This window comes from Myxine glutinosa, chromosome 10, assembly GCF_964187855.1.
Source record: "Myxine glutinosa chromosome 10, kmMyxGlut1.1, whole genome shotgun sequence".
NCBI lineage: Eukaryota > Metazoa > Chordata > Myxini > Myxiniformes > Myxinidae > Myxine > Myxine glutinosa.
Window position 1 is genome coordinate 52348397 of NC_136270.1, and position 13613 is coordinate 52362009.

At 43.8% G+C, this 13613-nt stretch overlaps 1 protein-coding gene across 2 annotated transcripts in view; it reads left to right on the plus strand.

Annotated features, from left to right (window-relative positions):
- ZC3H7A (zinc finger CCCH-type containing 7A) overlaps positions 1-13613 on the plus strand; it is a 147257-nt gene that overhangs the window by 110295 nt on the left and 23349 nt on the right. For both annotated transcript variants that reach the window (XM_068127650.2, XM_068127651.2), the window contains exon 10: positions 6011-6194. In XM_068127650.2, coding sequence (XP_067983751.2) covers positions 6011-6194 — 184 coding nt within the window. The remainder of the gene's footprint in view (positions 1-6010; positions 6195-13613) is intronic.

Sequence of the window (13613 nt, forward strand, 5' to 3'; positions counted from 1 at the left end):
GGAAGTATTGAAGGGGAGCTATTCTTAATTGAGTCGGTGCAATGGAGTATTATTCTAATGGAAGACAAGGCCTTACTCTAAAACACATAATAAGATATAAGCTACTGAACAAGGGTTTTATCGGGTCCTTCAATGTGGCGTTTCATGGAATTAACTACCGAGACGCCCTTTTTACCTTTACACAACTCTGGAGGCAGGAGGGGCCATATCCAACCAATGTTACACAACAATTTACCACTACAATACACACAATCAAAAAAATACAATCCTCATATCCGCAACTATATATATATATATATATATATATATATATATATATATATATATATATATATATATATATATATATATATATATATATATATATATATGTATATATATGTATATATATATATATATATATATATATATATATATATATATACACATACATACATACATACACACACACACACACACACACACACACACACACACACACACACACACACACACACACACACACACACACACACACACACACACACACACACACATACATACATACATACATACATACATACTGAAACGCAAAAGAAACTTACCACTTGTTTGAAATGTAATAAAATTGTAACAGTTCAAAATAAAACAAACCAACAATTGCTAATTGAAACATTGGCATTTTATTGATGACATGTCAAGTTTTTGACCAAGATACACCATCTCATCAGTTTGTTCTACAGTACAGAACAGCACAGGGTGCAATGTCAGTCCCCTTTCAATTGCGTGTGTGGCCACCATTGTTTTGGATACAGGCAGTGCATCGTCGGCGTATACTGCCTACCAGTCTTTGGATGGATTGCTGCTGGATTCTGTCCCACTCAGTCCTCAATGTCTGAAGCAGCTCTGCCCGTGTCCTGGCCCTGCCAACTACGCGTCTCCCAAGCTCATCCCACAGGTGCTCTATGGGATTCAGGTCAGGGGAGAGCACAGGCCACTGTATGGTGTTGATGTTCTCGCCTTGGAGAAATGCAGTGGTAAAGCGAGCAGCATGGGGACGAGCGTTGTCATGCTGAAAGGTTCTCAGTTCTGGGTGGTCTAGCAGGAATGGCAGCAGATGAGGTCGCAGGATGTTATCCACATACCGCTGGGCGTTAAGATTCCCATCCACAACCACCAGTGGCGTCCTGTACCGGCCTGATATGGCGGCCCACACCATCACCCTTGGGCCACCCCACCTGTTGGCTTGACGCACGCAACAATCGGCATATCGCTCGCCAGTTCTTCTCCAGACACGCTCACGCCCATCAGGACTGTCCACACAGAACCTTGACTCATCGCTGAAAGTGACCTCGTTCCACTGCGCCAAGGTCCACCGCTGATGCTGCTGGCACCATCTCTGTCGGTTGCGGCGATGCGCAGCCGTCATCACGGGGCCTCTGTATGGTCTTCTGGCAGTCAGACCATAGTCATGCAGTCGTCTTCGTGCAGTATCGTTGGAGATCCGTGGGTTTGCACGCTCCGGAGTTTCTGCCGCAGTGTGGGATGCTGGACGGAATCGATCCCGCAGGTGACTTCGGACCATCTGCCTGTCCTTTTTTTTTTTTTTTTTTTTTTTTCTATACTGAATCGAGGCTCGTGAAAGAGCTAACATTTATTTCACAAACAAATCAACCAGACAAACAAAACACACAAAAAGAGGGAGCGGAAGACAAGATGGGGAGAGAAGGGGAAGCACACAACCACAACATTTGAGAGCAGTCCTGCCTTCCAGTGGTGACTCTTGGCCTCTCTGATCGAGGTCTGTCATCTGCAGAGTTGTGGAGGGTGTCTCTGTCCACCAGGGCCGATATCGTCTGGTGTGAACAGCCAAGGCGACGTGCCACCTCACGGTAGCTCAGTCCGCCTTGCAGCATGCCCAGGGCACGCTGCCGTTGATCCCTTGACAATCGTGGCATGTTGATTGAAATGCCCATTTTGCACTGGCCTTTTTAAAGCCAATATCACGACATCACGTGCAGCTCATTAAAATCATCCCGTACCCCTTGGCTAATCACTGACAGTCAAAACGGCTGTTCAACAGCTGTGCTATGAAGTGACCATTGAAGGTTCAAGTGACCATCTGTGACTGTTTTGTCTGACAGTGAGGACACTATTGTCCACAAAGAAGTTCACACATTTACTACACGCAGTGCTGTTGTTGATATTTAAATGTTTCAAAGGTGGTAAGTTTCTTTTGCGTTTCAGTATATACATATATATATATATATATATATATATATATATATATATATATATATATATATATATATATATATATATACATATATATATACACACACACACACACACACACACACACACACACACACACACACACACACACACACACACACACACACACACACACACATCCACTCCACAAGATTGCCAATAATTAATTTATAACCTTAGAAAAAAGAGCTACAATTTCAGAACCCAAACAGAGGTCCAATTTTGGAATGTTGTCAACAAGAGGCAGATTCCAGGATCTTCTTCCATGCATATTTTCTGAGTCAGACCCCAACGCAGCAATCATTGTCGATGATGAAGATACAGATGTGATTGCAGTGTCTTACCAGGTTTCTCATTGAGTCGCAGCTCAATTGCACTTGTACAAGAAGGGAAAAGTCCTTGACTGTCGCAAGCTATGCACAGAAGAAATATCTTCAGTTATATTTCAACTCCATATCTTCTTGTAGGCTGATTGTGTATTAGGATTTTATGGCCGTGGAAAAACACAAGTTTGGTACAGGAACAGCTTCTCTTGAATCCTGATCCCTCTTATCAAAGCTGTGGAATAGCCTTTCACCTGATGTGACTCTCTTCCAGGATCTGGAGATATTCACCCTGCGTTACATTTACGGCAACAAGCAAGCAAATTCATTCGGACAAGCGCGTGCTACGAAGTGAAGGAAGATGAAAAAATCCAAACTTCCACCTGGTGCTGACTCCTTATTCTTCCATATGTTTAGGGCGAATTAGAAAAGCGTAGATTATTTAAAGAGCTACGTCAACCCAAATCCCCTCCTTCACCACTGGAATATGGTTGGATGAGAGATACCTCTGGCCTAATTGTGCCTTGATCCACTCCAACTCCATGATTACTGAAGACCACCTTGATCTTGCCATCGTTTTTGGTGATGAACAGGACACTACTGCCAGGGATGACGACAGAACATATTCAGATTGTTCTGCGCATTCAGGTGACCGATGATGAGGAGTAGGAGGAGGAAACTGATGAGTAAATGGCGTTCTGGACAAATCGACATCTAGATTCTAGATGATCCAGCATTTGAAATATACTCATGTATTGCTGTGTGAGGAAACTGCATTAATGTGAAGTGAGAATTTTGCCACGGCAAACAACTCTGCGAGGAGAAGGCTATCATTCTAATATGAGCAAATGGCATAAAAACCTATATGTACGCAGGGGCTATCAATATGTCGTTTGGATTTTTTCCCTGTCATGGGAAACAAAGTAATGAGCACCTTATTAGAGATTTGCTCATCCTTAAGGTAGCAATTGCTTGTAATTTATATCTCGCTTCACTTGATGGATGTTTTCAGTATTTCTGTATGTCGTACCAGGATGGAAAGTCTATTGTAATTTTTCACGGTCCCCAGAAGTTTAGGCAACACAGGCCAAAATGAAATTTTCCATGTTACCATCCTGATTTGTATGTCTTGAAGTGCCATTAAAATGTTGTTTCCACTAGTACAATTTGCCTGTGAGTATTGCATGTTTGACAGATGAATTCAGCATCCATTCAAACACCACAGTAGATACCTGAAGTGAATCTGTACAACAAGTGTAGCTATATCTAATCCTTGCACTGCTCACTATATGAACTAGAGGCAAATGTTATAAATTGTGTATAGCGAAAACATTTTTCCATCGACATCGTGTTATAAATTGAAGATGTGTTCTGGGGGGGGGGGGGGGGGGCTGATGTTGGGACCATCATGCAACCTAACCTAACTTGCGGGCCCCATGACAATCATGGTTCCCTGTTTGAGGCAATGTTTTTATGGCCGGATGCCCTTCCTGACGCCAACCCCTGGTCACGCTCTTACGATGCGCAGGGATACGGTGTACCTATTCTAAATTGGGGTACACACCGTGATCATTCATCCCCGCAAGCTGGTACTCAATTTGCTGACCTCGGAAGGATGACAGGCTGAGTCAACCCCCCTGGCGTTAATTCAGCGATCGACCGGGATTCGAACCCAGGATCCTAGGATCCCAAGCCAGCACCCTAACCGCTAAGCCAACACCAGGGTTAACTAAATACAGAAAACATAATAAGTTGCTACATCAATACAGAACATCACTAAATGTATAATTAAATGAATACCCACCATAAATACATTAAAATAGAAGAAAAATATATGAGTGCAATGCTGTACTGTACTCTACTCAGCAATACTTTGTGATGAGATTTTGTGTCGATGCCTGGAGATGTGTGTGGCACAGGTGAAATTTCAGAAAATTATACAAAAATACAAAAGTAGATTATCTTGGTTGGATAAGTGTCCACCTCCCTGAGTTAATACTTGGTGGAAGCACATTTGACAGCAATTACAGCTGTGAGTCTGTTGGGATAGGTCTCTACCAACTTTGCACACCTTGATTGGGTAATATTTGCCCATTCTTCTGCACAAAACTGTTCAATCTCAGTCAAATTGCTTGGGGAGCATTGATTGACAGCAATCTTCATGTCATGCCACAGATTTTTGATTGGATTTTGGTCTGGGCTCTGACTGGGCCACTCAAGGACATTTCTCTTTTTGTTCCTTAGCCACTCCAGTGTAGCTTTGGCTGTGTGCTTCAGGTCATTGTCACTTCTGTCCCAATTTCTGCTTTTTTGCAGAGGGCAGCAGGTTTTCCTCTATAATCTTTCTGTGTTTTGCTCCATCCATTTTCCCTTCTGTCCTGACAAGTGACCTAGTCCCTGCTGATGAAAAACATCCCCATAACATGATGCTGCCACCACGATGCTTCACAGTAGGGGTGGTGTTCTTTGTGTATTTGCTGTGTTGGGTTTGCGCCAAACATAACATGAAAAAGTTCCATCTTGGTTTCTTCAGACCACAAAACGTTTTTGCCACATGGCTTCAGAATCTCCGAAGTGGTTTTTGCATACCTCCAACAGGACTCAAGGTGGACTTCTTTGAGTAATGGCTTCCTTCTTGTACAGGCCAGACTTGTGGAGTGCTTGGGATATTGTTGCCACATGCACACAGTGACAAGTCTTTACCATAAAGACCTGTAGCTCTTTCAAAGTTGCCATTGGCCTTTTGGTGGCCTCTCTAATCAGTCTCCTCCTTGCTTGGTCATCCAGTTTGGAGGGACAGCCTGATCTAGGGCCAGGGTCTTGGTGGTACCATATGCCTTCCACTTCTTAATGATTGCCCTGACAATGCTCCAAGGGATATTCAAGGCCTTTGACATATTTTATACCCATCCCCTGATCTGTGTCTTTCCAAAACTTTATCCTGCTCCTTGGTGTCTTTCGAAAGCTTCTTGGTGCTCATGGTTGAGTCTTTGCTGTGAAATGCACTACCCAGCAGAGGAAACCTACAGGAAGAGTTGATTTTATTCTAAAATGATCAGAATCTCCACAATTTAACACAGGTGGAGACCAGTTAACTTGGTGTGTGATTTTGAAGGTGATTGGTTACACCTGAGCTAATTTACAATTGCTATTATAATGGGGGTGGACACTTATCCAACCAAGATATTCTAGTTTTTTATTTTTAATTAATTTTCTGAAATTTGTAGAAGTTATTTTTCACTTGGAAGTTGTAGGTTATTATGTGTAAATAAAGGTGGAAAAAGTCTGATTTAATGCCATTTGATTTCAGGCTATAAGGCAACAAAAGGTGAAAATTTTGAAAAGGGATGTTGACTTTCTATCGGCACTGTATACAAGTTGGTGGTGCCTTTGGTTTGAATATTTCATTTTAATTTTGAAGTTACCTCCTGCAGGTTCCAGTATTACAGATGCAGGCTCAACCCACTGGCACCACACACTCTGAAGCTGCTGTTGCTGCTTCGACGGAGAATCAGGGAGCAGTCACTGGAATGGCCAATCTTGCTCTGCTTTCCCGCAACCCACTAGCCGAGACGCATGAATTTCGACAGGCCTGCCCTGTGTGCTTCTTTAAGACTGGTGATCAATGTTGAAATTGTGCAGAACAGTTTTCACAGTGTTAAGACGGAATAAACTGGCTTTAGCATGGGGAAAGAAATCCTTGGTTTCTCAGTTATGTAATGCATTATTTAAGCGAAGCACAGCGCTGCATCATTTGCAGTCTATGAAGCAGCATTTATGTTTTCAGCGGAAGAAGAGACTGCAGAGCGAGCGAGAAATGGATAACAAAAGTCTCGTGCAAATCTTATTTTGAACCATCGTGAGAAAAGTTTGAGCATGCTATGCAACTGGAACATTCTGGAGACACTCTCACCTGCCTGCTCCTCCCAAGTCCAGGCTGGTTTCCCGCCTGCATTAATTCACCACCTTGTATTCTCCTATTGAGGAACCATCTGTTTGTCTTTGTTTGTTTGTCCATGGTCTTGTCCTCCTCACTTCAGTCTTTCAAATGCCTTCTTCAGTCTTCAGTCTTATTAATTTGCATATTGCAATCATCTGAGAGGGCAAATGACAAAACAAATGCCATAATCAATGTTCCTTGTGAAATTTGCCACATTTTGGTACCAAGGTCGATATACTTTGAATAAAGTATGGTCAATGTAATGACGTTTGAACTTTGACCTTGGGTCAAGGTCACTAAAGGTCAACAGAAAAAAATGGCGACATCATTTTTCCGATTAGTCGGACCCAGTAGAATACATTTATAGTGGTTGCCCAAAATTAACATGAACTGCACACGAACTTCAAATTGAGTTTCTGTGCGAGTGTGCTCCAATCTGACAACAGATTTCTTCAGTCTCCACCACTGATCTCTATTGTTCGGATGGTGCCGGTATTAGAGATCAGGTGCGGGTATTGCAGAGATCAGGTGCCGGTATTGCAGAGATCGGGTGCCGGTATTGCAGAGATCGGGTGCCGGTATTACAGAGATCGGGTGCCGGTATTGCAGAGATCGGGTGCCGGCATGACAGAGATCGGGTGCCGGCATGACAGAGATCGGGTGCCGGCATGACAGAGATCGGGTGCCGGCATGACAGAGATCGGGTGCCGGCATGACAGAGATCGGGTGCCGGCATGACAGAGATCGGGTGCCGGCATGACAGAGATCGGGTGCCGGCATGACAGAGATCAGGTGCCGGCATGACAGAGATCAGGTGCCGGCATGACAGAGATCAGGTGCCGGCATGACAGAGATCAGGTGCCGGCATGACTGAGATCAGGTGCCGGCATGACTGAGATCAGGTGCCGGCATGACTGAGATCAGGTGCCGGCATGACTGAGATCAGGTGCCGGCATGACTGAGATCAGGTCCCGGCATGACTGAGATCAGGTGCCGGCATGACTGAGATCAGGTGCCGGCATGACTGAGATCAGGTGCCGGTATGACAGATCAGGTGCCGGTATGAGACCCCTAAGATCCTTCAGACCCAGAGGACCCCAAGTCCCTGAGGACCCAAAAGTACTCCAAAGACCCAGATGACCCAAAAGCCCTTGTGGACCTGAAAGACACAGATTACAAAAAGACTCGGAGAACCCAAAAGATCCAGTCGACACAAAATTTCTGAAGACCCACAAATCCCCGGGGACCCAAATTACCCAAAACTCCCTGAAGACCCAAAATACCACAAGGATCAAAAAGACCCAGCAGACGCAAAAATCCCTGAGGACCAAAAATACCCAAAAGTCCCCGACGATCGAAAATACCCAGATAACTCAAAAGACCCCCTCCCTCGCATAAAAACAAACAGTTCCACAACGGAACCTTTCACCACAACAGACAACGAGGTCATGACCGGTCACTACCCACATCAAGTGGCTGAATTGCGCGCTTTATATGCCGGAAAGGCGGATCTCGTGGAGTATACGCCCTTCTGATCCATCCCAACATTTGTGCTTTCTTTCCCTCTCTGTTCCATCGCCATCCCTCCATTCAGCGTCACATCGAGCTCACACGAGTTTCCCTCATTGCCGATTTCTTTGAGCAATTCTCCAAAAGGAAATATTTGAATAACTTTCCTTTAATCATCTTCAAACAGCCTCAAAAGTTGTTAAAATCACAACTCAAATCAGCCATTTAACACTTCCAAGGTATTCTGACCTCGTTCCTTTCTCTTGATCAAACCACCTCCATTTACATATGATATTTGCTCCGTTTAAAGGACGACACAAATCACAGTGAAGCAATTAGACATTCATAAGTCACACTAGTGACCTGCATGACCTAGTGACCTACACCTGCATCCGGGGTGACGAACCCGCGGCTCTTAGCCAGCTATAGTGCGGCTCGCGAAGGGCTGCTCTATCGGTGCATGTTTTTACATTTTAAAATGTATTTCTATTATAAAATCAAAATGCATTTGAATATTTGACTATAATGCCAATACATTTGCCAATATTTTTAATATAAAATGAAACACACCTTTGCGCGTAGAAACACTTGCGCGCGCAGACCCGGAAGTTTGTGAGCTAGGCTAGCGCTAGCCCAGCGGCAATGACCGAATCGCCATGGCAGAGTCAGGAAAACGTAAAGTTAAGCGCAAATATGAAGAGGAGCACAGGACATTTTTGCCTGAATGGGAGGAATTGTATTTTTTAACGGAGCGAAATGGGAAACCCTCGTGCTTGATTTGCCAGACGGCACTGTCGCATTTTAAAGCTTCAAACCTGGAGCGCCATTTCACCTCACTCCATGATAACGTGGCCCGGGATTTTCCCAAAGGCAGTGAACTTCGCAAGCACACGGTAAATGCATTGAAACGTCAGTCAGAGGAGCAGACTCAGTTTTTTCGGAAATTAACGAAGCACAGGGACGGTCACATCAGCATCATATCAGTTGGCATGGAACATTGCTCGAGCTAAAAAGCCAAACAGTGAAGGGGAATTCGTGAAAACGTGTCTCAGAGATGTTGTTGCCATCCTCACTCCTGAAAATGACAGTTTGAAGCGTTCTGCGTCAGACCTGCAGCTGTCACGGCACACCGTTGAACAGAGAATATCACATATTAACAACTCCATTGAAACACAGTTGCACATGGATCTTGAAAAATGTCGGTAATTCAGCATTGCTTTGGATGAGTCTTGCGGCATTCAAGATAAGCCACAGTTGGCAATATTTGTACGGTCTGTGTCAGAAGACTGCACAATTAAGGAAGAGCTGCTTGACATTGTGCCGTTAAAAGATAGGACCCGCAGCATCGACCTGAAAGAGACACTCACGACTGTTGTTGAGAAGGCAAATTTGCAATTACCAAAACTAACAGCAATGGCCACAGACGGGTGCACCAGCTATGTTGGGATCTGCAAATGGCCTTGTCGGGCTGTGTAAAGCTGACGACCGTTTCCCTGATTTTTGGACATTTCATTGCATCATCCATCAAGAGAACCTGGTGTCTAAGAAGCTGAACTTGGACCATGTCATGAAACCTGTGCTGGAAATTGTAAATTTTATTCGCACTCATGCTCTCAAGCACAGACAGTTCAAAAACCTCATAGCTGAACTGGACGAAAACCTTCCCAATGATCTGCTTCTCCACTGCACTGTGAGATGGCTTTCAAGAGGTAACATGCTTTCCCATTTTTTTGAACTTTTGGACCCAGTGAAGCTGTTACATAAGGACTATCCTGAGCTACATGACCCCCAGTGGATGTCAGATTTGGGGTTTCTGGTCGACATGCTGCATCATCTGAACAAACTGAATCTAGATCTGCAAGGGAAGTTAAAAATGCTGCCTGACCTGGTGCAAAGTGTTTTCACATTTGTGAACAAACTCACGCTCTTCCAGACCCATCTTCAAAAGGGATAGCTCACACATTTTCCCTCCTTGTTGAAGGCAAATGGAGAAGCAGCTGAGGTCACAAAAAGGAGCATTGCACACCATGCATTGCACACCATGCAACACTGGTTGAAAATCTGCAGCAGAGTTTTGAGGACAGATTCTGCAACCTGAAGAAACAACGGCCACAGATCACATTCCTCATCAACCCTTTCACTGCTCAATCGGATTGTTTAAAAGCCCCCTGAGTGGCGGATGACGCAGCATCCCAGTTGGAGCTGATTGAACTTTCTGAGGATGAATGAAAAAATGAATGATCGTTTTAAGGCCATTTTCCCCACTAGAGTGGGGGTTAGCCTTGCGGGCCCCATGACAATCATGGTTCCCTTTTTGAGGCAATGTTTTTATGGCCGGATGCCCTTCCTGATGCCAACCCAACTTTCTAATGATGACAGACTTAAATGTGTCTTGAGAGAAGGAACCACAGACAGAGTTTTGGAAAATTGTGCCCACAGACAGATACCCGAGTGTCAAACAGGCTGCACTCAAGTTAATGTCAATGTTTGGATCAACTTACGTCTGTGAATCAGTTTTTTCTACACTGAAACAAGTGAAGTCAAGACATCGCTCTGTTCTTACGGACACACATGTGAAAGAGTTGCTCCGAGTGGCCACAACTAAGTACAAGCCACACCTGAAAATGATTGTGGAAAACAAAGACTACCAGGTGTCCCACTGAGGTAATAAACGACCTATGACAACTGTTAAGCTACGTATTATGATAATTATGACATAACCATAATACATATAATTATTAATTTTGTCATTAGGCCTATAAGTTGCTGTTGTAGTGTGAGCATGCAGGTGTTGTGCGGCTCTTTGCAATGGTGTGAGGGATTTTTTGGCTCTTTATGCTGGACTGGTTAGCCACCCCAGAATTAGACATTCATAATTTACACTAGTTCATCAATTTCGACTCATTAAAAACACAACTGAGTGAAGTGCATGGCTTAACGATTTCCACCCAGGCAACGCAGAGTGAGGGGCGTGGCTTAGTAGTTTCCAGGCAGTGTTTGCTGAGTGAGGGGCGTGGCTTAACGATTTCCACCCAGGCAACGCAGAGTGAGTGACGTGGCTTAGTAGTTTCCAGGCATTGATTGCTGAGTGAGGGGCGTGGCTTAACGATTTCCACCCAGGCAACGCAGAGTGAGTGACGTGGCTTAGTAGTTTCCAGGCAGTTTGCTGAGCGAGGGGCATGGCTTAGCAGTTTCCAGGCAGTGTGTGCTGAGTGAGGGGCGTGGCTTAACGATTTCCACCCAGGCAACGCAGAGTGAGGGGCGTGGCTTAGCAGTTTCCAGGCAGTGTATGCTGAACGAGGGGCGTGGCTTAGTGGTTTCCAGGCAGTCAATGCGCCCTTAACGACAACCAGGCTTTACAACATAATGTATTTGCCATCAGCTTGCTATCGCTTGCCAAACCTGCCGTTCCTTATCAACAGTTTTTTGGAGTGCTTGCTTGAGTGTTTAAAATCAGGCGGGCACTCTACAAGTTTATGAATAATGGAACACACCTGCATACCTGTGTTTGCGACACATACCTGTGGTCGCAGAGCGTTTCCAAATTTTTAATCTATAAATTATTATAGATTGCGGTTTTGGTCATTGATTACGATGGTAACTGCTGCAATTCGAAACAAGAAAAAGAGCAATCGGAGATTGCAAACCCCTGCCAGGATGTATTTTCAGTGGTTTTTAAGGCTTTTGTGTTAAAACAAATATGGCGGCCAAAACACGTGACCGATGACGTTATCATTATTTTTTTCTCCACCACTTTATGCCGACATTGCGCTCAATAAATTGCATCTTGAAAGGATGAAGTTTTGTACTTGTCGAATTATGACGACGTAATGGAGGCACTTATGACATCATCTTTTACATATTTTTATTCCCCATGGTGAGTTCTTTACAATGAGCCGTGTCTCAATTTTTTATATTCAGCGCTTTCAGAGATCTGGAGGTGCAAAGTTTTTTGATTTTTCCAAGATGGCGACCGAAGCACGTGACCTATGACGTCATAATTATCATTAAAAATTATACAGGTGGAGTTGCACCTATGGTGAAAATTTCCTGTCAATTGGACCAACGGTTGCAGAGAAAATCATATTTATTCTGTGCGGACAAACAGACAAACGGACTCAAATGCAATACCCTCTCCTCTGGCGAGGGTAATAACATCTTATTATATCTTATTATAATAGAGCAAACGTATATGGTTATGTATGTTGCTATGTATGTATGTTTATATGCGACGCAAACGTCTTCTTCTTCTTCAAAGAAAATTACCACCCTCTTAATTAACCCTCTTAATTGCGTTAATACTGCTGAGACCCCTCAGACCTTTGATGACCCTTTAATTCCCCCAAGACCCTTCAGACCCCTGAAGACCCAACATACCATTCAAGGCGCTGAGGTTCAAAAAGACCCTGAATACCCAAAGACCCAAAACATCCCGAAGACCCAAAACACCCCGAAGACCCAAAACACCCCGAAGACCCAAAACACCCCGAAGACCCAAAAGACACCAAAGACCCTTAAGACCCAAAAGCCTCAAGACACAAAAGACCCTGAAGACCCAAAACACCTCAAAGACCCAAAATACCCTTAAAGGCCCACAGGATCCAAAAGACCCTGAAGACCCAAATAGCCATGAAGACTCAAAACACCATGAAACCCAAAAGACACCGAAATGGTTAAATATGCCTACCCCTCTGAAACGACGTGTGGTGAGGTGCGTGGAGCGCGCCGAGTCACGCTAGTTAATATAAAAAATAAACTTTTAGCAACATTCGTGACATAAACAAATATTTCAATCCTGATGTGAAATTCTGTACCGTTGGCTGAACACAATTACGAATTCAAAATCGTAATTGTATTCACTCTATTCCAATCATCCATTGATACTTTAACAAAACGATTAACACAATTAACGTTTAACAATTCAACATTACGATTGAATGACGGTTGCATTGGGATATGATCAAACCTGCGCATTGCAGTCATCTGTCAACTTCCGCATTTGCGGCAGGTTCATAATTCTCATCAAAATCTAAACAGTATTTGTAGAATTTCAATAAAAGCCACATCACTGTTCATATCGGTAAATATTATTCCATCGTGCTTGGAAAATTGAAAAAATTGGAAAAACAATGTAGCCTATTTTACTCCAGGGGGTCCCAGGATTACCCACCCAAAATATCGTTGCGGTCGGTTCAGCCGTTTTTGCGGTACCTTCGAATGGACGGACAGACAGACGTATGGACATTTGGTGAATTATATCGAAAGATGCCTTCCCCCAACGTACTTGCCGGAGGCATTATGTTTTGGGGTTGTCCGTCCGTCCGTGATAGGTTTTCATTGACGTGGTAATTTGTGAACGGCCCAAGGAATCTGAGTAAAACTTGGTGCAGGTGTGTATAATGATGTAAAAATGAACGGATTAGGTTTTGTTGTCATGAGTTCAAAGGTCATGTAATGTACAACTCCTGTTACCACGATAACTTGTGAACCAGTGATAGGATTTTGACCAATGTTGGTACAAGTATTATAATGATGCATAAGTGAACTGATTAGATTATGGGGTCAAGAGGTCAAAGGTCAGTCTGTAA